Genomic DNA, 25,018 nt, shown 5'->3' on the forward strand with positions numbered 1-25,018 from the left:
TTTCTTATATTCCTTTTAAATATATGCTTTTATTTTAGAGAGTGGCATAAGTTTACAGTTTCTAGCTCTTCAAATCGTGGACAGCACCTAAAAGATAACTGGATAACTAAATTAAAGGTATTGCAAAGTGAGAACTTCTTCCAGTGGCTTAAATCAATTTCACTTAAAAGCTCAGAGGCATTTTGCTATTAATTGCTGCAAGAGAAATAAGAAATACCTAAAGCACACAGTAAGCATTTCTCAATAAAAATTCTCATGTATTACTGTTTCATTCTTTCAGACACATTATAAAAAGTCTGTATTATTTGCTTATGTTATCACTCACATAATCAAGTGACTCTTAACAAGCTAAAGACGCCTAGAAATAGTTTGCTTTGTGAATTAAAATTAAATTATTTTTTCAGAACTATCTTGTCAATGAAGTGGAGGTTCTAGATATCTCATAGCCTACCGTCTAGAGAGGATTTAATCTTTATTATTAATAATTTTGTTAATAATATTGCTAGCAATTATATTAATAATACTAATAATTACATTGTAACTAGTTAGGAAAGTGTTTTAAAAGAAAACAAAAGCTTATCTGGGGATAAATATCATTTGGTTGATCCGTTATGTTTTGTATAATGGCATCTGGCATCACTTAAGATCTTTTGCCAGTGTAACTCTGATCAGTTAAAGGTTTGACTATATTCCCCCTCTCTCTTGCATCCAAGAACTCTGAGTTCTTGACAGTGGTGGTAGCTGCTGTGAGCTTTGCGAGGATAGTGTTGTGATACACATAGTTAATTACCAGAGGCAGCACATCACACCAGGAGCTAACAGCACTGCTTTGACTGAAGGAGAGTTTTTTATCCACATGTCACGGCTGCAGTTCTTCATTTTGGAACATAACTGCAGCAAAGCCTATTAAGGTTTGACTAAAATGAGCTTCACCATTCCTAGATCATCTGTGCCCAGGACAAATCCTATATGAATATTCTTCTGCTGGAATGCTTGGAATATCTTCTGAACTCTTTGACTAAATTGACGACATTGCTATTCTTTGTAAATGGGGATCAAGATAATCAGCAGACTCACGAGTCCCCAACTTACACACATTTTTTCAGTGCAGGGCAGAGGAAAGCACAGCAAAATCCCTGCACTTACTGTCACTGTCCCAGTAATTACTTCTCTTTTCCCTTCTAGAAATTAAAATATAGTGCTTTTGAATGTCCAAGCTCTACCAAGCCTAGTTTTTTTTTCAGTAGGACTTTTTTTTTAGTTCATCATCTTCTCATCTACAAATAACAGCGCTCATCATCCTAGGTGTGTCAGAGACATATTTATTTCTCTGACCCTCTCCACATAAAGAGAAATACAACTGTCTCTCATTTTCTGGAAACTCTACACTTGCCAAAGTCATTTTTTATTCCATTCTGCACCAGCCACTTCCTGATTTAGCTTTTCAGCCATTGCTATTTCTGTATTTACTTCAAATGTCCTTTTTTCTAAAGGCAAGACATACAGGCCATATCTTGTTACAGAAAGGCAATGCAAAGTAAGTAGTAACAGAAAATGTATTGAAATTGATGTCAGTGATTAGGAGCAATGTCTTGTCTGCTTTTAAACAGAAAGATGCCTTTTCCAACATAGTTTTTAGTGGGAAAAGAGAAAGTAGGGAAGAAAAGTTTATGTGAGTACTTTGCACTCAAATGGAAAGAATTGTCTATCAAAGGGTAATTATTTCTAGACTCAGAAGAGGTTTGCTTACAAGGGGCCTGGTCCTGGCTGTAGGGTTCCCCTGGGATCTGCATCCCAGCCACATCTGTGACTCCTGCCACTGCAAACAGTGCCTTTGCGTTATGAAGAAATAGTTGTGGTGGATCCTTGAAGCCAGCATTGAAGTGCGGGTTCTCAGGAAACGTAGAGCCAAGAAGTGTATGGACAAAATGTAACAAGAGGCCCAGTGGATCTTCTGATCTCAGTAATTCTCATTGAGGAGCTATGTCAGATCTTAGGGTGAAATTCATACATCTTTTCTGCCAGCCTTAGGTGAAAGCTAAATCTGCATTTCACCTCACCAGTGGCACTATTAACATCTGTGTTTCTTAGGCTACAACTTAGTTATGACACATCACATTTCCCTTTCACTCGTATACAAAATAAATTAATTTTCAGTGTAACTATTCAGAGGAGTGAAGCAAGAACTTTTCACTTTGTCTTTCTACTATTAAAGTAGTAATATTAATTGTTCAGATTTGGTTTAAAATTTTCTCACAGCGTGTGCATGTGCGTATGTTCCACAAAATAAGAAAAGCCCATGAATGAATTTAAAAACAAAAATACTATCTGCTTAGCGTGACTTATAAATAAATATGAGGCAACTCTTGGTGCCAAGGGTGATCATGCCATTTGATTGCTAGTTAAATCAGTGCAGATTTAAACATGTAAACTCCTTGATTTCTACGGAGTAAAACATCTGTATGTGTTTTATTAAAACCTGCTGATATTTCCAGGACTACATTTGTATGGATATAGACCTCTGTGTAGTTGTACTGAAAGAGCAGAGACGCACTTTTTGTCAGGTTACCTGACTTCCAGCCCTGTACAGGTGTGCTGGAATAAATTACCATCAGTTACCTATGATGCACACATTATCAAGCGAGGTGAAGATGTGAGAAACCTGCGACCCGCCTCCTGTTATCACCTTCTTGACAAAACAGCAACCTTTTTTTTTTCATCATCCTACTATTGGTAGGAATCTTTTACAGATAATTTTTATAAAATCAATTTCTATTTATGCATTCAATTTTAGGAACAGGTAGCTTCAAAATACTACACACTGGTCCATGATAACTGTTAGTGGATTCCCCCTTATATAAGTAGGTGTCACATACAGCTTGAATTTCTTCCAATTAGAACAAAGAAATAGCATTTTAAGACATTAGGTGTTTGATGAGCCATTTATCAGGAAACAGAAGAGCTATTTTCTACATTGTTTAAATATAAATATATTTACATACATACAGCTGTTTCTGGGCATGATGCAGTTCTTGATGAAACTAGCTGCATATCCAATACAATTGTATGAACCATTAGCTTTCCTGTTGCAGAATCACTAAGATATGTGCAATTGCTAATGTTCACATAACTCTTCCTTACCCAAGGGAACCTGAATCATAAAGAAATGTTTTGTGCCACCGTTAGCCTCTTTCATGAGTAGTCATGTTGAACACTGAGGCACTGCCTGACAGACTGCGTACTCACCAATGTGAACAAGAGAAGCAGAATTGAAATTTGTATGCCCAGAAATAATTTACTACTAAGAATTCTTTTTCTTAAAAAAAAAAAAAAAAAAAATTAATCATGCCCTAAAGAGGCTACTTAAATGAATCTCTTTAGGATTTGATTAAGCCCTCTCCTATGAGGATGGGCTGAGAGAGCTGGAGCTGTTTAGTCTGGAGAAGAGAAGGCTGCAGGGGGACCTGAGAGAGACCTGCAGTATCTAAAAGGGAGCCACAGGAAAGAAGGGGACAGACTCTTTATCAGAATCTGTTGTAGTAGGACAAGGAGAAATGGTTTCAAATGAAAAGAGGGGAGATTTAGGTTGGTAAGGAAAAAGTCTTTTACAGTGAGAGTGGTGAGGCACTGAGACAGGCTGCCCAGAGATGTGGCGATTGTCCTGTCCCTGTAGTCTCATTCAAGATGAGACTGGACCAGGTTCTAAGCACCCTGATCAAGCTGCTCCTGTTCAGTGCAGGGGATTTGGACTAGATAACCTTTAAAGCTCCCTTCCAACTCTTAGGGTTCTATGACTCTATGATTCTGTGAGTAAACGTAACAGAATCAACTCAAACATGGCCTTTTCCTACTAACCTCATTCATTTGTTTTGGGTTTGATTTGGAGGTGGTGGTTGCTATTCTTTGAAACCATATGCTGCCATCATTTTTTTGTTTTCTGTTGGTGCACAAAATAGTATCACTTTGACAGTGAGAATACAAATTCATGCAGTGCAAAATATCTTGTTATGTGATCTCACAGTGTAAGTCAAGGAATTTTCAGTGACCTGAAAAGTTTATTTAAACTGCCACACCAGGATTGGGATAGGTGGCAAGCATAAATAAAGCACTGAAATCACTAGCTAAAAGCAAGACATACATTGAGCAATTTTTCCTGTTATGTGTTGTGACAAATAGTATAAATCTTTAATTCGTTTTGTTCAGTTTCCTGCACAGACTGTGCGTGTTTAATGTTCAGTGAAAGAGATTATTTGAGAAGACAGCACTGGGAACATGAATGCTTGTTCATAATATCCTGGTTGCCCCTCAGTTCATGGGAAACAACTGGAAAGAACCAAAACACTTCTCCAGAGAATGGGAGAAAATTGAGGATTCTTTCCTAAAGTCTTTTGGAAGAAGGGGAAGTGAAGCATCTACTTACATGAGTTTCTGCAGAGGATGACTCTAGCTGTTTTTTAAACTTTGCAGCAAAAGGCAGTAGAATTTCTGCTACAGTGGAGGAAGCTCTATCTGCTAAATACAAGATAGCACTAGGACCCTACTCCCAAAATGATGAGTGAAAAAATGGATGAATGAAAACAGATCTGTGAAAATAGAACAAGGTACTGCATCCTCAGAGACATAGTATTCAGGTGGAGGAATCTGGAGAGGTATGATAAAAGACTGAACAAGACACACTTGTGACAAGAATAACTACACTTCTACTGCCCTTTGGAATTACAGCTTCATAGGAAGGAGAGAAGCAGTATGCAGGCAGGTAACTGAGCTGCTGAGCCATGGCAGAAAGAGAGAAAGGGATAGAAACTGTCAGAATGGAAAAGCTGGGATGTCTGGGGATGAAACTTTGTGAAACTGCTCAGCTGGGAGAGATGCAAAATATGTAATCTTTGTACATAGTTTCTGCTTCTGGTATTTCTCATTAAGGACATTATAAAAGGTACTCTCTTAGAGTGGTGACCAAATGCAAGGTGTGTGTTCAAGGAGTCTGGGAGTAAAAGGAACTGGTAAATCATGCCAGGGAACAGTTTGCTTCTGCAAGGGCCAGTTCTTCATGCTGACCTGCATTCAAGATGGAAAGAACCAAAAGAAGAACATGGCAATGGAAAGGTGCTATCACTTCTTAAAGGCATATCATGTGGAGAGGCTCAGCAACACAGGAATTGCTGGCTCAGCAGGGAGAGGGGAGTCAGCAGACATAAATGTCTATAAGAAATGTGCTAGGGTTGAAGGATTGAAAATCTCTGGCAAAGGAAAAATTCTGAATCCTAGAGTGCTTAAGGTTTAGTTAGTAGCAGTTACAGCAGTGCTTGATGAGACATATTTGGTTCTGGAATGTATTCCCTAGAACACACAAAGCAGACTGTCTCTTCTCAGGTATCATCACAGTTACACTGTCATTTCCTTCTGGGGAATGTTGATTATCAAGGTGACTTCTCAACATCTGCAAGGATAGCAAAGAAAATCTGTAGGGGCAGTTGGGCATAGAAATTTGAAACAATGAGGCTTCATACTTGTCCAAGTTGGAGGCAAAGATGTCCATGACCCTAGAAGACAACCATCATGTATTACATACATGATGCATTCATTTGTTCTTGTTTGTCAGACAAGAGAAACTGTCACTTGAAGAGGCAAACCTTACACCATCTAACCAAGGATTACTTCAGGGTGAGGCCATTTTATTCTTCACTTAATGGTAATGAAGTTTCCACCCCTACATTTGGAACATTGTATTAATTAGAATGTGAATGACCATGCTGAGTCTTATCTGAATTTAAACTTAAGTTTAGCTGAAAATGTGAAAATATATGAAGTAAGTTCTAGAAATGACCTTGAAAAAAATAAGAGGGAAATAAATTACATTTTACAGATGACTCCTGACAGCTGAAACACTGTTTTCGTGGACAGTATATCAGTTCTGCCTGTATATCTAGACAAACGTAGACACTGTCCACAGTCGAACTTAGCCCAAAAATCTACTTGTTCTTAGGGTTTGTGAGGTCAGTGGGTAGTTTTTAAAGTAGCATTATATAATGCACGACCATTATAGGACAGCAAAGCTCATTTGCTTTCCTATCGCATTGTTTTTTGACATGTCAAGATGTTCATGGGCCAGATAGATTGGTTGAGAATTGTAGGCAAGGACTGCCAGCTTTCTGTGCATGACCTATCTGTCCCACGCCTCTCTTCAGGAGCAAGAGCCACACATGGTGCACATAGTAATCACATCTGTGTCACTGGTTATCCAGTGCTGTGGGTATTGCAGCAGGATCTGTTTGTGTGTGTGCCACACGGACACTTGAGAGGTTCCCAGTGGCTCCGGAGCTGCCTTGGACAGCTGCTGGGTCCTAAGGAAACAAACTCGGGTGTGATACCACTTACAGCTCCTCACAAGCTGATTGTACTAATGGTGACCACAGGAGACTTTGTGACAGAACTTTTGAGCCCACCACATGTAACAAAAATCTAACGCTTTTAGTAGTGCATTCTATTTCCCAGCAACATCTTTTAAATTAGCACTTTGCTTTGTGCTAAGGAAGTTTTCTTTCTTTTTTCTTTTTTTTTTTTTTAATTAAGAACTTATTTCAAGCATTTAAGCTTGCCCTAAAAAGCATTACTAAAAAAGATCTGTCTAAGAAATAATTTAGCATTTTTGCCATAAGGCACCTGCAAGCTCCATTTAAATGGACTTGGAAGAGAAATGAAAGAGTTTTAGATTTGCCAAAAATGTACACTGATGCAAAAAAATGAAAGAAGGGGTTGAAGGACTTTGTTGGCCTTGTGTATAAACATGAAGTGGCTTGTTTTGCATTGGGGAAGTAAAAGGAGAGAAAGAAAAGATGGGATCGTTCTAAGGCAACTTATTTTTACTTTTTACTGTAACTTCACTTTTTTATTTTTTGCTTGTTTTTTTGTTTGAAGAGAAAGGAAAAAATAACCCTGAGTTGTATTCCATGCCAAGCTATGAGTCTGAAACATGAGTTGTAAATTATATTGGTTTTTTTTCCAGTATTACTGATTCTCACTCTAGTACTTTATAGACTTTATTGCTTATTTTATTAACTAGGGAAAAATGTTCCCCATTTCCAGTTCAATACATTTTTTCCTTTTTATTCCTGTTTTCTCTCTCCCCTCCCCCCTTTCTTTGTTATGCCAAAATAAAAAAGCAATTACTCTTCAGCCACTTACAACTGAAAATACAAATGGGAGATAGTTAATTTTGCTGCCCATAAATCTTACATTCTACTTTTGCATTTATAACAAAAAATGTGGAAACAAATATCGTCCAAACACACATATGTATGTTGTGTGTCTGTGTGTACTGAAAGAGAGACCTAAATATAGCTGTGTTGGTAGATAAAGATCTAAAAATACGACAGATTGAAAGAGAACTTAGATTCCCACTCAGAAAAGGTAAATGAGCCCTTGTTCCAAGAAGGAGATGCATGCAGATGATGTATTATGCAAGATGCAGAACCAAGATTTGATGAGGGACGGAGGCAGGTCCTGGCAGAAAGGATAACAGATCCTGCCTTGGAAGTCTCTCAGGTCTGATAGCCAGATAGGGGAGCAGCACTAATTCTGCAGCCTTTTTAGTCTGTTCTGTCACAGAAGGGGCACTGCTGGGTCAGTCAGCTCACTAGTAATTGTGTTTTACAGACTTCTAAAGCAATTGGCTCAGTCAGTCCCAATTCAATAAAAGTAGAGAGCGAGAGTGAGAGCACTTTTGTTCTATTTTTTACTTGAAATTATTTCATTCAGCAGTCTGTCTTTTTTATTACCAGGATTTGACATTAGCACTCCAAGCTATATTAGCATCCATTTCAGCAGTTCAGTAATGGTATTAAAAAAACACTTAACTTCAACGGTGAATGGTTGTATGACAGTACCATAAAAATCCACATTAAAAAAAAACTTATGTATTTGTCCCTGCAAATTATTTTTCACTTGTTTAACCACTTCAAAACTATACTCTCTTGACTGGCATTTGAAAGAGTTCTAACAGCAGGGAAAGCTTGTAAAGGAGTTGAGAAGCAACTGCAGCAACGATGGCATAAAGGGAAAATTGAAGACATTTGAAGAAGGAAGATGTAATAGGAACATACGAACATGCATACAGGCACAAGACAGACCTCTTATTTTGGGTGGGTGCCTGTCATTCATCAACTGAAGTAAGATTTTAAGCTCAAATCACCAAGGTAAAATCTTTGGCATCTTCCACATTTCTGGGATTTAATTTTGAACCCAACACTCTCCAAGCTTGGGATGGCAGCCTAACTACCTTGGCACTGTAGCACACTCTTAAATGACTGCATTAGGTTCTAAATTTTGATTAAACATTCTGTAATTAATCAATGGTAGACATGAAGCAGTTGGCAAGGTCCAGAGCTGCAAAATGTTTAAGACATAAAACATTACAAAGTAATTAGAATGTGCTCCTTCAAGAGAAGGATTGCCTTCAATAAAGAGGTAAATGATAGCATCATGTTTATTGTGGACGTAGGCAGCCAGTGCAATATGATAAACTGCAGGAGATACACATATCAGTAATCATCCACATTATTAGTGTCATTAATCATAATTCTAAAAATATGACAGCAGCAGCCAACTTTTTGACCAATTTTGCCTCTGCCTGTTGGCCATTATAACTTCACTAATAGACTGCAGAGCTCCTGTGCGTGGCAGTTTGCATTGAGAATGGAAGGTTAATTATATTTGAGCTGCTGATTCCTTCTCTCCTCGGAAAAGACTGAGCACTTTGACAATCCCAGGAGCTCACTGCTGTTAAACCAGTAAAAGTACTTTATTGAAATTTTCTTTGTTGGTCAGGAATGAGTAGATGTTTCAAATGAGATATAAGCGCCAGGCTGGGACAGCCGCTAATGTTTCTTCCAAAATAATCCTTGGACAGCAAGCTGAACTCATGCTTCCCTTAGTTATCTTTGCACAGTCTCCTGTGGATGGGTAAAAAGTTAAGAATTTAATAACTGCTGGCAACAGTATGTATGGAAGAATCTCAGAGGATTGAAATTGCTCAGGAGTTGGGGTGTCAGTGAAGGGAGATTGTAGGATAATCAGCTATTAGTTGACCTGAAAGGGATACTTATTTAGTAATGTAAAATTATAAATAGAGGAACCCTGTTGAAGTGCCACATCACATTTAGTTTTATAGTTCCTCTGGTATTGTATAAATAAAATCAACATTTTTAGACAAAGAAAGCAGTGGGAGTGAACGTTGCCCTTGCATTGCAACCAGAAGAGCATGTTTATGTATTGGAACCCAAAATCAGGTGAAATTATCCTGTATTTGAGTGTTTGTTATGAATTTGAACTTATGATACAATTAGTAAAGAGTTTATGAACTTTCTGAGCAAACCATGAAGTAATGTGCTGTTGTTCACCAATATGTTGGAGGGAGTAGTTGGTTTCAGAGAAGAGCTGGAGGAAGCTACTGCTTGAGTTTTATCTTGAGATATTTGCATTTTCCAAAACTTGAAACAGTAAAATTCATAAGTGGGATGCTGAACTGAAAGAATCTTCACATAAAATCTTGCAAAATTATCAAATTTTGCATGTCACCTGTTAACAAAATGAAAGCTGAAAACTTCTGATTATAAAACTTAGTTAGTTATGTAGTATTTGTATGATTTAAATTTTAAAATAAATGTTAATTCATTCACTTCTAACTATATGTTTCCTCAGTACTTCTTAAGTAAATGCTCCCTGCATTAGAGACAGCAAGTAATCAGTACACAGGATATGAGCATCTAACACATGACTGCTGTGCAGAACCTTTTATGAATTCCACACACAGGGATAAACTCCACTTCAGAGCATATGTAAATCAAAGAAACAGAATGTCATTTGGACTGATTGTTAGAGTTGCTGAGCACCAACAATTTCCAAGGAAGGACCATGTGCCACATATCACCTTTTTGTGCATGTAACGTTCCTATATTTTGTTAGCTCACTTAGGAAATATTCCATTAGGTACACACTTCTGTTCCAAACTTTCTCAGCCAGTCTGGATATTAGACAAGAGCGCTGGCTATTTTGTAATGAGTCTGTTTTGCTTCCAGGCAGCTAGTAAATTTTGAGGTTGAAGTGTTGCAACACAATTTTGACTGTTTCTGAGCAACTTTGGCAAGTGAGCCAGTGGCTGTGCTTTTGTTTGTTATATCTTTTGATCTTTAATGGACAACAATAGTAATATATTAAGAGCACAACATGACTTCAATGCTTCTGAGCACACACAGCTGTTGTGAAAGTGTAATTCTGTACACACCGTAAGGACCGTCTCACTAAACACCTCAACAGGTATGTACTGCATTATTAGGCCTTTCAAGATTCCTGAACCTGTCAGATTTTACATTAAAAATTATAGGGTAGCAAACACTGCCATCAGCTATCAGTTCTACATTTAACCCGACTATCTGCTTACAAAGTCGGCTATCCTACCTCCCCAAATGCCATCTGAACGTTAACATTTTTTATGCATTCCATGGCGATGACAAATTGTTTTCTGACTCTAACTCTTGATTAAGTATGCAAAAGGCATGTTTGCCACTGCCAACAAACCAATAATTCTCACTAACATCTTCAGAGTTACAACATTTATAAAGTTGCAAAGTGGAGTAAACAAACCATCTGTTTGGCTTTACCATATATGTCATGCTCTCTTATTAGCATATTACGATTCATTTAGTAAACAAATTTGGTGATTTCGTTCATGTCAAAGTTAGAGGGAGCTTGAAGATGATTAACATTCCTGGGACAGGCACATTAATACATTGCTTCCTCTGCAAAGTTAAATGGCTTCTCAGGAGAATCACCCCTTGTTGACAAGATGAGACTGTCAATTTTGTTTGCCTGCCACATTAGGGGCCGTAAGGGGATGGGAAGCTCTGAGAAAGAGAAGCAGTGTAGGCAGCATAATTCACTGCGAATTGAAAAAAGAAGTCTAATTCTGATAAATGGTCGACCCCAATACATCCTACCTGTTATTACAACAGACGTGCCGTATCTGTGCAGTAAATTAGTTAAACCCCTAAAGAGTTTGATGGGAGCTTATCTTCAAGTGAATAATTTGAGTGTAGAGGGAGCTGTCTTCGTGACCAGTGTGAGTGATTTGTTTCATATTGAAAGGGATTGAAATGACTGGGCTCCACATCTTTAATTTGCAAGAACTTGCTTGTCCTTTATTTCCTGCATTTAATAAGCACTTTTTTTTTTTTCTTTTTTTTTTTTTACTTTTTTTAATAGGTGCTGAACTGTATTTTACCTTTTGGATTTTCTCCCTATGAAAGGTTAATATTTTTCAGATTCTATGCAATTTAAAGCCTCAATAACTGATGTTTATTACCTAAATGCTAATGTAAGAATGCCGTAGTTTTATCAGGAAGCATAGTGTTTTATCTTCACTCGTTCTAAAGTTCGGCCCCTATCCCTACTTTCCCTCTTTCTCTTAGATGTAAATTAAGCTTGATCAGGTACACAGAAGTGCTAATGCACAGGTGAAAGCCTTGACTTTGTTTAGATAAAGGTGAATTTCATAATTTAGGTCAGATCAGGATTTCATCCCTTTATTATCTTTGCTTAGATTTATGGATTTTTTTTATTTTTATATATTAAAACTAACAAACCAACAACAAAATCAAGCAGCATGTCTCAAAGATTACTGAGAGAGTGGTAAAAATAGAATAGTAACTGAAGAAATATTTTTAATTAGTTTCCATTAGTAATTAAGTTTCAAGAACTGTCTCACTGTTGATTTTCTTAAGTAAATGAGAGAAATGATTGCTGTTGCATTCTTGAAGAAATACGAGAATTAAGGCCATATCTTTCCTCATAAATATGTACACTGTTATATTTAGCTAAAGCATTGCTTTCTTTGATTTTAGCTGCATGAAACTCAGCATTTTCAGTCTGCGGAGATTATGAGATAGCATAAAATTCTGCATGTACTTTTCATTATGTTCACATATTTTGAGCCTTTTTGTGAGCTTCTGACTTAGATAAGCAGGAAAGGAACATGAGATTGAGGTAAGACCACAGTACTTTGATATGCAAGAAAATAAACAATGTTGAATTCAAAATTAAAGAAACATACCTCTTAATTGAAGGCCTTTGAGGTGAAAAGAAACAAAGAGAACTTTGGCTTACATTTAATTATTGGTAAAAGTACCAGCTGAATGTTGAGAAAAATTCCACTGAGCTAAACTTAGATGAGATGAAAACATCTCATAGGATAAATTAATGAAAGTTATGTTGTTTATATGTAGATTGCTTTGAAAGTAATGCCTCCTATTTATTTCAGTGGAAAATATAATAGACAGAAAGGGCACAATAATACTGCTTGATTGTGCATATTCTCAGCTACAAAATGCTGTTTTTCAACAGAGTCATTACCATTAGCTATGCATTTTTACCAACAATGAACAAGAGCCTGCATGGTCATCTAGAACATGCCTTGTCTTTCACTTCACTCTCGCCACTGCTGAAAAGCACCATCTACCACCTCACTGTGCTTGCATCCACTGTTCAGTCTCCACAAATGTTCAGCAAGCTTCAACGAATGTCAATGAGTGGCATTTTTTCTTCTTGAAGGAATTCAATTCCACACCTTTGCTTCAGATACACTTCCATGTCAGACACCATTCTGTCAGACTGCTTCTCTGCTGTCATCTATCACATAACAACATGTAATGGAATATTTGTAGGAAGGTTCAACCTCTACTGTCGTACCACCAACATTCACCTCTGACATTGCAAGACAAGATAATAAAATAGGAGGCATTACTTTTGGAGCATCCTCTGTATTACAAGCTGGTCTAACAGCACCTTGTTTTATTACAGCGGGAGTATAGCTTGTATGGGACCTGTACAATCTGAGCCATCACTTCCATAACCATCTTTAATAAGAGGTTTGGCAGTCTCCATGTAAACCATTGGACAAATGTATCCTGGTATTTGATTTTGCAGTAGAATCTTAAAACTGCTAATAATTGTGTTATTTCAGGTAAAAAAAAAAAAATTAAAAAACCCACAAATATTCTGTCTTCTTAAAGAAAAATGCCTATTATTATCTGGAAAAAATAGAGATGCTTAATGCTTAATTTTTAATGCATTACATTTTGAAATTTACATTTATTGTATTACCTAATGCTAGATTCACTTAAAGCAAAAGTTGCCCAAAGACTGAAAAGTAGAGCTGGCCAAAGATTGATGGTTCCCTCCCTCTAAACTCCTGTCTGTGATTTCTTTTAGTTCTTTGAATGATGTTGCTTGGTGATGGTGGCATTACTTTGGCAAATCATTTATGCCAGAAAACATGTTTTCAGAACATCTGAAGTAGGAGATTGACATAATTGTTCTATTTGGAAACATTGGAGGAAAAAATTTAGGGGATATAACTAGCAATGCTAAAATTATTCATTTCATATTTTTGATGAACACTGCGAAGGGCTTTGATGTTGGAGTGATATTTTCATGAAGGAACTTTGTCACTTGCACTTGCATAAAAGCAAGGGGCCAATAGCTGGGACATTCAACTGAGACACAGGCTGACTTTGCCTTCCTGTCTGACTGCATTCAGAATAGGTAAATGGGTTTCTCTAGTTCCTCAGCAACTTCTGCTGGATCACTCTTTTTCTCTCAGTCACTAAAAATTGAAATACAATAATATATTTCTCATTTCTAAAAAAATTAAGAAAATTACACTTTATGTTTCATTTTCAAAAAACCTGCACTGCCTCAAACTGTTCACAGAACATTTAAGCCTATTTTTCATGCAGATCCTTTTGTGTTCTGTATGATACCTGAATTTAAACAAACTAAATACTCTGTATTGTCTGAATTCCCCAACTCTGCTGTGCTCACTGGAGTGCGTTTTGTCCTAGTGCTGATAGGACTGCAGCCATGGGTGCATCCAAAGTTGGCCTTGAGTCATGCATAGAATTCAGGCCAATTTCTACACCAGTACAAATTTTACTCTATGATAAATTCCTCCTCTCTTTGCATCAAGAAGAGATAAAAAAAAGACTGACTACATAAAGATAAACTAAAATAAAGTCGGCATTACATTTTTCTTTCCAACAAATGGATAGTAAATTAACAAAATCAGATTCATTGACAAGTGTAGAAAGGAACTGCTGATGGGAACCCAGTCTGAATTTATGAGCTGTGTAAATGGCATGTAAGTTTAATTGACCATATTTCCTAAGCTTGCAGTCTCTTTTCTTCTGTTGAGGCATAGTGCATCTCTCACAAGAGAAGCTTGCTAGTAGTAGATGAGGTGGAACCAACAACAAATTCTAATTATGAAACAATACTTCCATGAATTTCACAAGGGAAGGAAAATACTACCACCAGTGGGATCATGCCCACAGTCAAAAAGCTGCTGTAGTCACTGTAGCATTCTGCATTTTGCTGCTGAAAGGACAGTGTTGAACAGGAAAGTGAGATGCTCTTGCGAGTTGGCCACAAACTGAGATTTTATGTGAACCGTCATTATCATTATCATCTTTTCAGCAGCACTGATGCATTTTGAAGATCATTGTATTTAGAAAGCTGAATTCCCTCCTGTGAGAACTTTCCACATAGTTTTGCCCAGCATATGTCTAATTCATGAGTAATAACTTGGAAGAAGAATGTTAATTATATGAAAAATAAGGCATTCTGGGCTTTCTAAAATAAACCAGATTTTGCTGAAGTTTTCTTGCCACAATAGGCTGCATCCCAAAACATCCTGGAAAAATATTCTCCTTGGTTTTAAGGGTACATGACACGTAGTACAGAGCTAAACAGATGCTAGGAGAGTCCTTGGCACATGTATTATTTCCAATTGTTGGAACTAATCCTCTTCACTATCTCTTCTTGCCTAGGACAGAGCACAATTGATAACTGGAGCTGAGTGAGATCTGCATTTAGTTAAACGCTTTTGTCCTCATATATGTCTTGATGAGGGTATTGACCAATTGTCATGCAACATTTCCATAACTAGGATCAAATCTCTTAATTTATTAGCTGGTGCACAAGTAAGAAGTCTAAGAAGCCCAGAGTCATTCAGGGGATTTTTCTGTGTTGATTACTTTATTTTTTTTGTACATAATGTATACTTCTGACTCTCATGTTGGTATTGAAGCATTTTTCCTTGCCAAGACAGCAGTGTAAAGGGCACGAGAGACAGCCTTAGATTGCCTAGCTCAGGGATGAGGAATAATGCAGCCGTGAAAAGCTGGAGCTTGGTCTTTCTTGCTTTGTGATTTTCTGACCTGTTTGATGGCAGTGATCAGGCAATGGAATAAATCACTGTGCCTCAGCTTACTTGGTGAACATATTGTTTGTATAAACTCAGAAGAAGCAGCAGTGAGTGGCATTGTAGATCATGTCTGGGAACAGAACAGCCAAAGAACGAAACTGCAGGTCCTCTGGGGAGGAGCAAAGGACTAGTGACAAGGCTAGCATTAGCTGTGAAGGACTTGCTAATACTTGTATGTGGTTAAGCAGAAGAAAAAGATTTGCAAAGCATTTCAATGAAATGCATCAGTTTGGAATGGAGAATGGGACCTTCACTCTAAGCAAGTTAAGATGGCTTAGTTGTGTTTTCCAAGGAAAAAAAAAGGGGGGGGGGGGGGGGGGGGGGAAGGAGAGGGGCGGGGAGAAGGGGCTGAAAGTAGAAATAAAACAAAACAAAAACAAAGAAAAGATATCAGCATTGCATGAGAGGAGCAAAGAAATAGTTACAGCTATCAAGATGAAACAATGTATGTGCTTGGCCGATATTTTTAATTATACCGCTCTGATTGCTGTGTACGTACATCAATTTGGTCTGAATACAGTGTCTGCCACATATCCTTCTGTCTTTCCATTTGGATAATATTCTTCATGGCTTCATAGCAAGTCGTGGTTCATTTCTATCTGTAAACTCAGTCCTACTCTAGTTGGCAGTTGCCAATGCTTGCCTTTTCCAAAACAGCTCCCTTTATTAATTTCCCGGCTCTTTCTAGTCTGTTTGTATTTATATCCACTTTTTTTTTTTTTTTTTTTTTTCTTATGGAGCCATTTTTCAGAGCGGCACTTACACACATGGACATGCTTCTGCACAGGACTCCCTTGTTGTGTCCTCCCAGAGAAACCCTAGGAATGCTGTAGCCAATCCTAAAAAGAGCATTCCTTATTCAGGACACTTTTCAAGCAGCACCCTGTGTGGGATGCTTAGTCTGTGCCACATTTAGTAGTGCTGCAGGCAGGAAGGGACGAAAGGTCAGAGTCTGTGCACTCTAGACTTGTGTGTTTATGAAAACGTACTATTCTGTCCCTCTTATCCTAGTGGTCATTCAACTACTGGAACTGTGTATGGCTAGTAGCTTTGGCTTATAATTCTTAATTCTTGCAAAGTTTTAGCCTCTGTGACTTTAGATTTATCTTAAGATTTCAAATCCCCAGTGTCCAAGTATATGAACTTTTTCTGACAATACCGTCCTCTCATACCTAGCAGAATTTTTTTACATATGATATTTAGGGAGAGTGTTAAACACAAGTGAAATAGATTAAGAAATGAATGTAGAGGAATCAATTCTTTTGAACTGTGGTTGCATAATGGAAATCGACTGCTATGAATGAACCTATGTTCAGAAGTTATGAACAGCAGAGCTAATGCACTGCCATGAGTTCATCTTTATTATTGCATTATACCTGAATCAATTGATAAAGTAGTTTTTTTTTTTTAAGACTAGGAATGGCACTTAATTGAATAAAAGTCAATGTAATTATATTAGAAGAATCCAACAGTACTGCTGACAGCGGAAAAGGGACACTACTGAGCAGAGTGCCAGAACTTGTCCACACATTTCTGCACATCGTTTGCCTGACAGATATTATGGGCTGGTACATACTTTAATTAGATTACTGATTGCCACTGCTGTAAGTGAGAATTGAATAAGGGAGGCATCTCTCCTTATCAGAGCATCGGCAGGCTTTGCATCCTTACGCTGGTCTTTCTCAGAATGGTCTCTGTCCATCTGGGGCTCAGTGGCCCCTCTTCAACATGATAATTTATTCTTATCTCTTAATTCAGTGAGTGCTGAAGTTATTTTCACTGCACGGCTGGCTGTTGTTCTTCTCAGCAGTAAACCATGGAAAAAGTAAGCGCAAATGTGTGAGAAACACCAGTAATAGCTATTCTGACTAGTTACTACACTGCAGAAAATTGATGTAGCAGGGGAGTGAGGAGGGGAGAGGAGGAGAAATCATAAGAAGTAAACACATGAGCACTTTATGAGTAGCATTTTGAGTTTGCAGTTAGTGTCATGATGATAAGCACAAATACACTTTTATGGTCATGTAATAATACTGGTCAGTGTGGACAGGCCTTCACAGTAAGCATTTCCTGTACAGCACTTAGCAACTTTACTTGGAGCTTTATGCCATCTAACACCAGGAAGGCAAGGGACTGTCAGGACTACTGTTTATCATTCATGTATGTGCACTCTGCATGCATCTGTTTAGAACTCATTTGCGGATGATGATGGGGATGATGAATATGCTTTGATTAATTTGCTTTATGTTTTTCATATTGTGTGGTTGAGTCAGTATCCGTCAAGACGACAGTGTAAGTGAGATTACAGCTGACAAAAACAGTTTCACAATCAAGACTTTTTAAAAGTCTATATTTTATTGGTTTCAGATATTATTTTCATTTGTCTTTTTTTTTTTTTTAACCAGATATGTCTGGACTGGAATGTGAATTTGTTCTTTCTCTCTCTCTCTCTCCTCTTTCTTTCTTTCTTTCTGCCTTTCTTTCTTTCTCTTCTCTCTTCTCTCTCTCTCTTTTGTGATCTCAATTTAGCAAAAGATTAGAAAGCTGATCTTATCACAAGGTAAGCTCAGCCTTCCTAAGTGCAGTGTGGGAATATGCATAATTACAGTTCCGCGCCTCAAAAAAGCAATGGTGCTATATTTGCTTGTGTGAAAGGAATGTTTCCCATGTGGGAAAATTAAAAAAAATAAAAAGAAACAAGAAATGCTCTCCACTTTTTTCTCTGCCCTTGCCCATACCTCTCAACTGTCTCACATAAGGAGAGAAATTCTCCATGCATACCTCCTGCACTGGAATAATTGCAGCCCGATCAGAAATGATTGAATTAAACTGCAGTTCAACATCAGTTTTATGTCAGGGAAAAGTTACCTGCGCTTGCAGGTGAGTGGGATGGCTCACTTCCGTGTTTTATCTTTATTTATTACTATAAATTATGATCAACAGATAGATGAATCACAAAATAAGCGACATAAAAATGTACTTTGGATATATTTAATCTGCCTACATTTACATTTTCCTTGTTTGTCTACACTGTATGGCTGTACCATGTACCATGTTTGGGACTTCAGCTGGTTGAGAGGTATGTTTCCAAGGGTTTCTTAAAACAAAAGCTAAAAGATAAGGAAATACCGCTAATAGCTATTGTTTCCCTTCTCCCTTTTTTTTTATTACAGTAGGATCTAAATGTCTGTAAAATATTTAATCATTGTTATGTTTTCCAGTGCCAATTTTATGCCTAGTGCTTTCTTGCAAATTAAAGTATTCTTGTGTTAAAACTCTCTCTTTCTCTCTCTCTTCCCCACCCCCATCCCCTCTTTCCTTTCCTTCCTACATTTGGGCTCTGATCTGCAATTTATAATGGGCAGACAGACTGGTGAGTCTGCATGTTGTAAATTGCGGGTTTGGGTCCTTAGCTTGCAAAGAATGTTACGCAGTAGAACTTCGCTAATTCTTTTGTTACTGACTTGAAAATCCAGTCACCCTCCAAAGAACCTAAATAAATATTTGTTGTTTCCTCAGTAATGGTGCACATTCCGAATACTGAACCCTAAAGTTTTCTAATATTGAAAACTTTGTACTGATTTCTCGTCATTAAGCACTTCGACAAAAAGAGCATGTTCTGTGGTCAGAGGTCTTTGATGACTATGTTTGTTGGTTGCATTCTTAAACTAGAAAATGCAGTTTTTCAAAGAGGGTTTCCTGCCACTACTGCAAATCAGTGAGGTTCTACTGCAATGGATAAATAAAGCCAATGTCAAAAGTGGAGAGTAGAATGCAGCATTTAAAATAATACGCTGTTTTACAAGTTACTAACCCAACGGCTTATGTTTGTTTGCAAATGTGGAGCTTTACTTCTTGAGAACAAAGGCCCTGATCCTGTAAAACACTTGAGAATATTTTAACTTGCAGCTCTTGGGATCTGGTCCAAAGACCACTGACGTCAGTGACAGCTTTTCCAGTGTCTCTTGAGCACTCACAGTGACTTCAGCACATACCTAAGCCAAAGCCCATGGTTAAGTGTTTTGATTGATTTGGGGCAAAATTTTGATTGCCATCAGCTTTTTTGTTGTTTGTTTGTTTTTCTGAAAATTACATTGCTTGGGTCATTCAGCACTATACCAGACACTGTACTGGGAAGAATATAGAGAGGACTGGCAGTGTCCTCCCAGAAGGATGGAACCAGTGACTTTGGCTAAGATTTTCAGAAACTTATATTTGAATTTCAGAGACTTGTTCTCCTAAACCCTTCAAGTCTTTTCCATGATGGTTTGGCCTGATTCTGAATCCCTTTACACCAGAATTAAATTATCAGAATCAGGACCTCTGACTATGTATCATTCAGTTATCTGCTTTTTATTTTCTTCCTATCTTTCATTTACACAGTTATGTGAATAAATATGTATATATATTACATATTTATATGTATATATGTATAAATGTATAAAGATCTGGATATAGGCATGGATATAGAGATATAGCTATGAATGTACACAGATATTCCAGGTATTAGTAATATTTTCTCCAGAGAGATTTTTAGGAAGGCCAGTGGGGGTTCAGGGACTGAGAACAGCACTTTGCATTTTCTGTTAATCTGAGTTATAATTTAGGACATATCAGATATAAGGGCTGTAGCTGCTGCTGGGGTCTAATGTTGAGGAGCAGTAGCTGAAAAGTGATATGGGGGTTTATTTTGCTTGATTTGTTTTGTCCAATGGACTTGTTCAATTTTAACAAGACTGAATTTTCCAAGAAGCACGAGTAGGGGATATTTGTATGTTATTGCTAAATCAGAATTTTGGTTTGGTGCTTGGCGACTGTACTTTTAATCAAAAATACTGTACATTTTTCCTTTCTTCCCTTCCCTCTTCCTTTCCCAGACACAGTGCTAATATAAACCTGCACCGTAAACTGTTGACCAAAGAACTGGATGACATGGGCCTGGACTCCTCACAGCCTTCTCTTAGTAAGGACCTTCGTGATGAATTTTTGGTGAAGATATATGGCGCTCAGCATCAGATGGGGCTTGACATAAGGGAAGACACCTCCTCGCCTGCTGGTACTGAGGATTCCCATATGAATGGGTACGGCAGGGTCATGTCAGAAGACTATATGGTTCTAGACCTGAGCACCACCTCCAGCATCCAGTCCAGCAGCAGTATCCATTCCTCAAGAGAATCTGATGCAGGAAGTGATGAGGGCATTCTCCTGGATGACGTCGATGGGGCAAGTGACAGCGGGGAATCTGCCCACAAAGCAGATGCCCCTGCCTTAGCTGTAGGTATGGGCACTGATGTCCCAGGATCCCTCATGTTCAACAGTGTTTCGGTGAGCAACGGTGGGATAATGTGTAACATTTGCCACAAAATGTACAGCAACAAGGGAACCCTCAGAGTGCACTATAAAACTGTGCACTTGCGAGAGATGCACAAGTGCAAAGTCCCTGGGTGCAACATGATGTTCTCCTCTGTCCGTAGCCGAAACCGGCACAGTCAGAATCCCAACCTGCATAAAAACATTCCCTTCACTTCAGTAGATTAGTTCAAGGATGGACACAGCATAATGTCAGCTCTCAGAGAGGGCCCACCACATTTGAACTGCCATATACAGCCTCCCTTGATATATATATATATATATATATATAAATATACATATATATATAATCTTTTTCTTTTCTTTTTTTAACAAAAGAAAGAAACACCAGGTGCTTTTTTCCCTTCGTTGGTTGTTGGTTTATTTTTTTCTTTTTTTGGGGGGGGATAGAAACAAAAGGTGGGATCTTTAATCTGGGGTGAGATACCCATCCAGGAAAAAAAAAAAAAAAAAAAAGCAAACAAACACAAAAAACAAACCCACAGAAAACTTGCGGTTATCCCTAGTTTTGTTAGAATGTTCTTGGTCATCTCCAAAGAGACAATTTGTTCTACCCGTGATTTTCTGATTTTCACCTGAAAAAAAAAAAAAAAAAAAAAAAAAAGCGCAAAGAAAAAAAAAAAGAAAAAAATCTACTTAGTTGTCTTTGTGTCTTCTAAGCATTGGGGATAACGTTCTACTAAGCATGGCTGTTACACTTGTATATATATATTGAGCCTTGACAGGCCTATGATGTAAAACAATTGTATTGATGGTGGTTTAACTCTTTTTTTTTTTTTTTCGGCTTAATTTTTACAGTTACATTCAGCTGTTAGATAAGCAGGAAAAATAGTTTGCTGGCTAGTTCTACTCATTTATGTTAGCTTTAATGCACATTTTTAAAAGAACCACGGTCTTGTTTTAACTACCTGCTAGATATAAGTAATACAGAGGTGCTGGCATGCTTTACAGTACCTGATCTGATACCATTTTTTTGTCTTGTACTATTACATAAATCCAGTCATGCACTTTTTCGTACACTACGAGGGGATGTGTAATAATATCCATGCTTTTTTTTTTTCTTAAACTATTGCCATACTTTCAGTAAGTGTCTTTAAAAAAATACACTTAGATAAAAGTGGTCTGGTCAGTATGAGGGCATGAATGCCAAACAAAGAGTATTAGTGTTTAGTGTTAATACAAAAGTGCCAACTTTGCACACATTTTGAAAAAAAAGAAAATGTAGTTACTTATTCACCATAACCACAGTTGTAGTTTTTGGACTACAGTAAAAAATACTGGGAAGGGAAACGGGGTAAAGTGAAATACAGAATTCTTGGTGCTTTTTTCAAGTGCCAACTATTACTAGAAACAATAGAGCATCCTCATTCCATATATAATACATTACATGAAAGAAAAAAACAGAATTGTGTCACGTGAATTGGTGTAAACTTTTTTTTTTTGTTGAACATGCATAATATTTGGGGATATAAATGCTGATACTACTTGTCACGGAACAAAGATGAATATAATTTTGTGTGCTTCTTACTATGGCCTGAATTTTTTGTGGTGTTTAAAAAAAAAAAAAAAAAAAAAGGAACAGGGAAATAATGTTAACTATGTTAACTATGTTGTTCTGTAAAGTTGTCTTTTTTTGCAATGGAAAGTTCTGTAGTATGATTAAGGCATGTTTTATAGAAGCAATCAAAAGATGTTAAAGGCAGAAGCACTTAGAAGCTCTGAGAACACATGCTGGAATTTTTATTGGGTAACTTTCTCTTTGGATAAATTGGAGATCAGAAAAAAAGGATCTCTAATTGTGTTAATGTTTTGTGTTTCTCCCACATGGTTTGTCAGAAAAGAATCACAGCCCAAGAGAGAGAGCAAGGGTAGGAGAGGGAGAAGGAGCTAGCCATTGGGAAAGACAGAGAGAATGAGAAGCTGTCCTCTGAATTGTTTTTGTTTCCGGTATTTACACATGTTGCTTGAGCTGGTAAACCACACTGGCAGGCTGCATTACCACAACATACTGATTGAGTGATGGTATTTACTGACATTCAGTCTACAGCCAAAACCATTGTTGTAGACTCTTCTTTACAGAAACAATAGCAAAAAAAAAAAAAAAGAGCAACAGCAAATCAACATAAAAACTTGCAAAATAAGGGATATTTCAGCATCCAATAAAATATTTGTTCATTGAGAATGTGTTCCTTTTCTGTACTTACTGACCCAGAATATTAGCCGAGAGTCAGAAACGCTCCTATGCTTCAGCTTGTGGCTGTTTTGATTTGTTGCGCATTTTGATCATTCTTATCTTTATGTCCACATCAGTACTTACTCCTGTTACATTTTTCTAGAGGAACCTCTTAATATGGATTTCCTCTTTTATAGTACTTTTTATGCATTTCAGTATTCTTGTTTCCAAAAGCAGCAATCGATAGCTAATAAATCAGTATTTTCAGCTGTAGAAAGAAGAGAGAAATCTTTCGAAGTTAATTCTCACTGTGCTTCTATGGGTTACAAGCCTCTGATCATTTTTTGATTCTGTGTACTGGTGAAGCCCAGAAAACTTTTGTGAATCCCACAGAAACTATAATGAAAATTTACCCTCTGGTTTAACAAAAAGAAAGTTTATAGCAAAAGCAAGGCCGTTTCACTAACTGTTTTTCTTTCATCTTTTTTATTTTTCCTTGAAGTCTCTACTATTTTCCCTTGTTAAATTGAATCTAGAGATCTGCTTTTCTTTGTTTTACGTTGTGCAAGCTCAGTGTGTTAGTGACAGAGGAAAATGAGAACAGTAAAGGTGCATTCCTCTAAAACACTTGGTCTTTTGTAGGGTTACCTGCACTGCACTCCTGTCCCTCCTCCCAGGCTACTAGGAACTAAGCAAGACAGAAAGTATAAAAACCAATACAAGAAAAAAACTGAATGATTTCTACAAGGAAAACAAAACAAAAGAAAACAAAAACACTGTTTTAAACTATGTATGCTATAAATAAATATTGTTTTTAATGAAAAACACTTGAGGTATATAAATAATTCCTCACTGAATGGTTCTGCATTCTCATTTCATTCTCTTTCTGTTAGAGGTCAAATGATTTTGGAAGAATTGTTTGGAAAAGTAAACATCATCTGTAGATAAATTCAGCAGATTAATTACATAGGAAAAAATTGTTTATTACACAAAATGAAACAGAATTTTTTAAAAAAAGTAAAAGAGCAAGGACAAATCTTTGAAAACTGCAGTCCTTCTTTTATGGCATCCTAAACTTCATTCAGATTATGCTTAAGCCCTGTGAGGGCAAGTAGGAATTTTATTATGGGCAGAATATTTTCCTCTGTTATTTCTAAATGACTTTAAAAGTGCTTCTTCAGTGGTAGAGACTCTAATGTCAGGTTTTAGGAGGGCACACAAACTATTACATAATTGAGTGGTATTTCACTCCATCCTATTTACCAAGCATCTATATGAAAATCTGTATTTGTCAGAATTGTTCCTGTGTTAGAATTTATATTCCCTGAAATTATATGAACAAGGATGAAAAAAGGGCTGGATGGTAGAAGTTTGGTTTTACTGATAAAATTAACAAAATATCTAGCATTCCTAGGTGATCTTAGCAGAGACCCACATTGCAACATGCAAAGACTAAACTTCTCACTAGTGCAGTACAAGGCATGACTGTAATGATGTGATGATGACAAGTGTTGGACAGTTGCTTATGCCATCATAATCCCATGGCTAGTCCTTCAGTTTGCAAAATTGCCAGTCCTATTTTTTTTTTTTTTTTTACAAGAATTAGATTGAATTTGAGGAAATTGAGTTGTATAGAGATTCTTCGTTTTACATGAAATAATTTCTTTGTTGTTTGGTTCCGATAGTTATTCTTGGCATGGTTTTCACATTATTTTACTGTTTTGTTCATTCAAAATAGTCATATTTTTCTGTAAATATCAAACAGGCTTTGTCTTCTTCAAGAAAATAACTGCATACTGAATCTCTTCTGGAATCAGAATTACTTTCTTCTTAAGCATTTTTTTTTCTTTCAGAGAGCTTTTTTTTTTTTTTTTCCTTTTTCCTTTTCCTTTCTCTTTTTCTTTCTTTTTTCTTTTCCTTTTTTTTTTTTTTTCCAAGAAAGTATGTGATGCCAGTTAATTACCAAGTAATTTTTGAAAAACTGTATCAAAAAATTTAGAAGGAAAATAGCAGAGTAATAGTACAAGAATGGGAACCAGGACTTGAACATCCATAATAGTGGTGGCCCTTCTCACTGCTTAGTTTTTGACAGGTCATATCTCACAAATGTTTGTGTTCTTCTCAGTTAAAATATGGCTATCACTGATATGATCTTAGTC

At 37.1% G+C, this 25,018-nt stretch overlaps 1 protein-coding gene across 6 annotated transcripts in view; it reads left to right on the top strand.

Annotated features, from left to right (window-relative positions):
- BNC2 (basonuclin zinc finger protein 2) overlaps window positions 1–24,702 on the top strand; it is a 341,707-nt gene extending 317,005 nt beyond the window's left edge. For all 6 annotated transcript variants that reach the window (XM_090132613.1, XM_090132612.1, XM_031609950.2 and 3 more), the window contains one exon: window positions 20,194–24,702. In XM_090132613.1, coding sequence (XP_089988739.1) covers window positions 20,194–20,854 — 661 coding nt within the window. In that variant the 3' untranslated portion in view covers window positions 20,855–24,702. The remainder of the gene's footprint in view (window positions 1–20,193) is intronic.
- Window positions 24,703–25,018: the final 316 nt, after the last annotated feature.

The sequence above is a fragment of the Phasianus colchicus genome, chromosome Z, assembly GCF_987193195.1.
Source record: "Phasianus colchicus chromosome Z, bPhaCol1.hap1.1, whole genome shotgun sequence".
In the NCBI taxonomy this organism is placed as follows: domain Eukaryota; kingdom Metazoa; phylum Chordata; class Aves; order Galliformes; family Phasianidae; genus Phasianus; species Phasianus colchicus.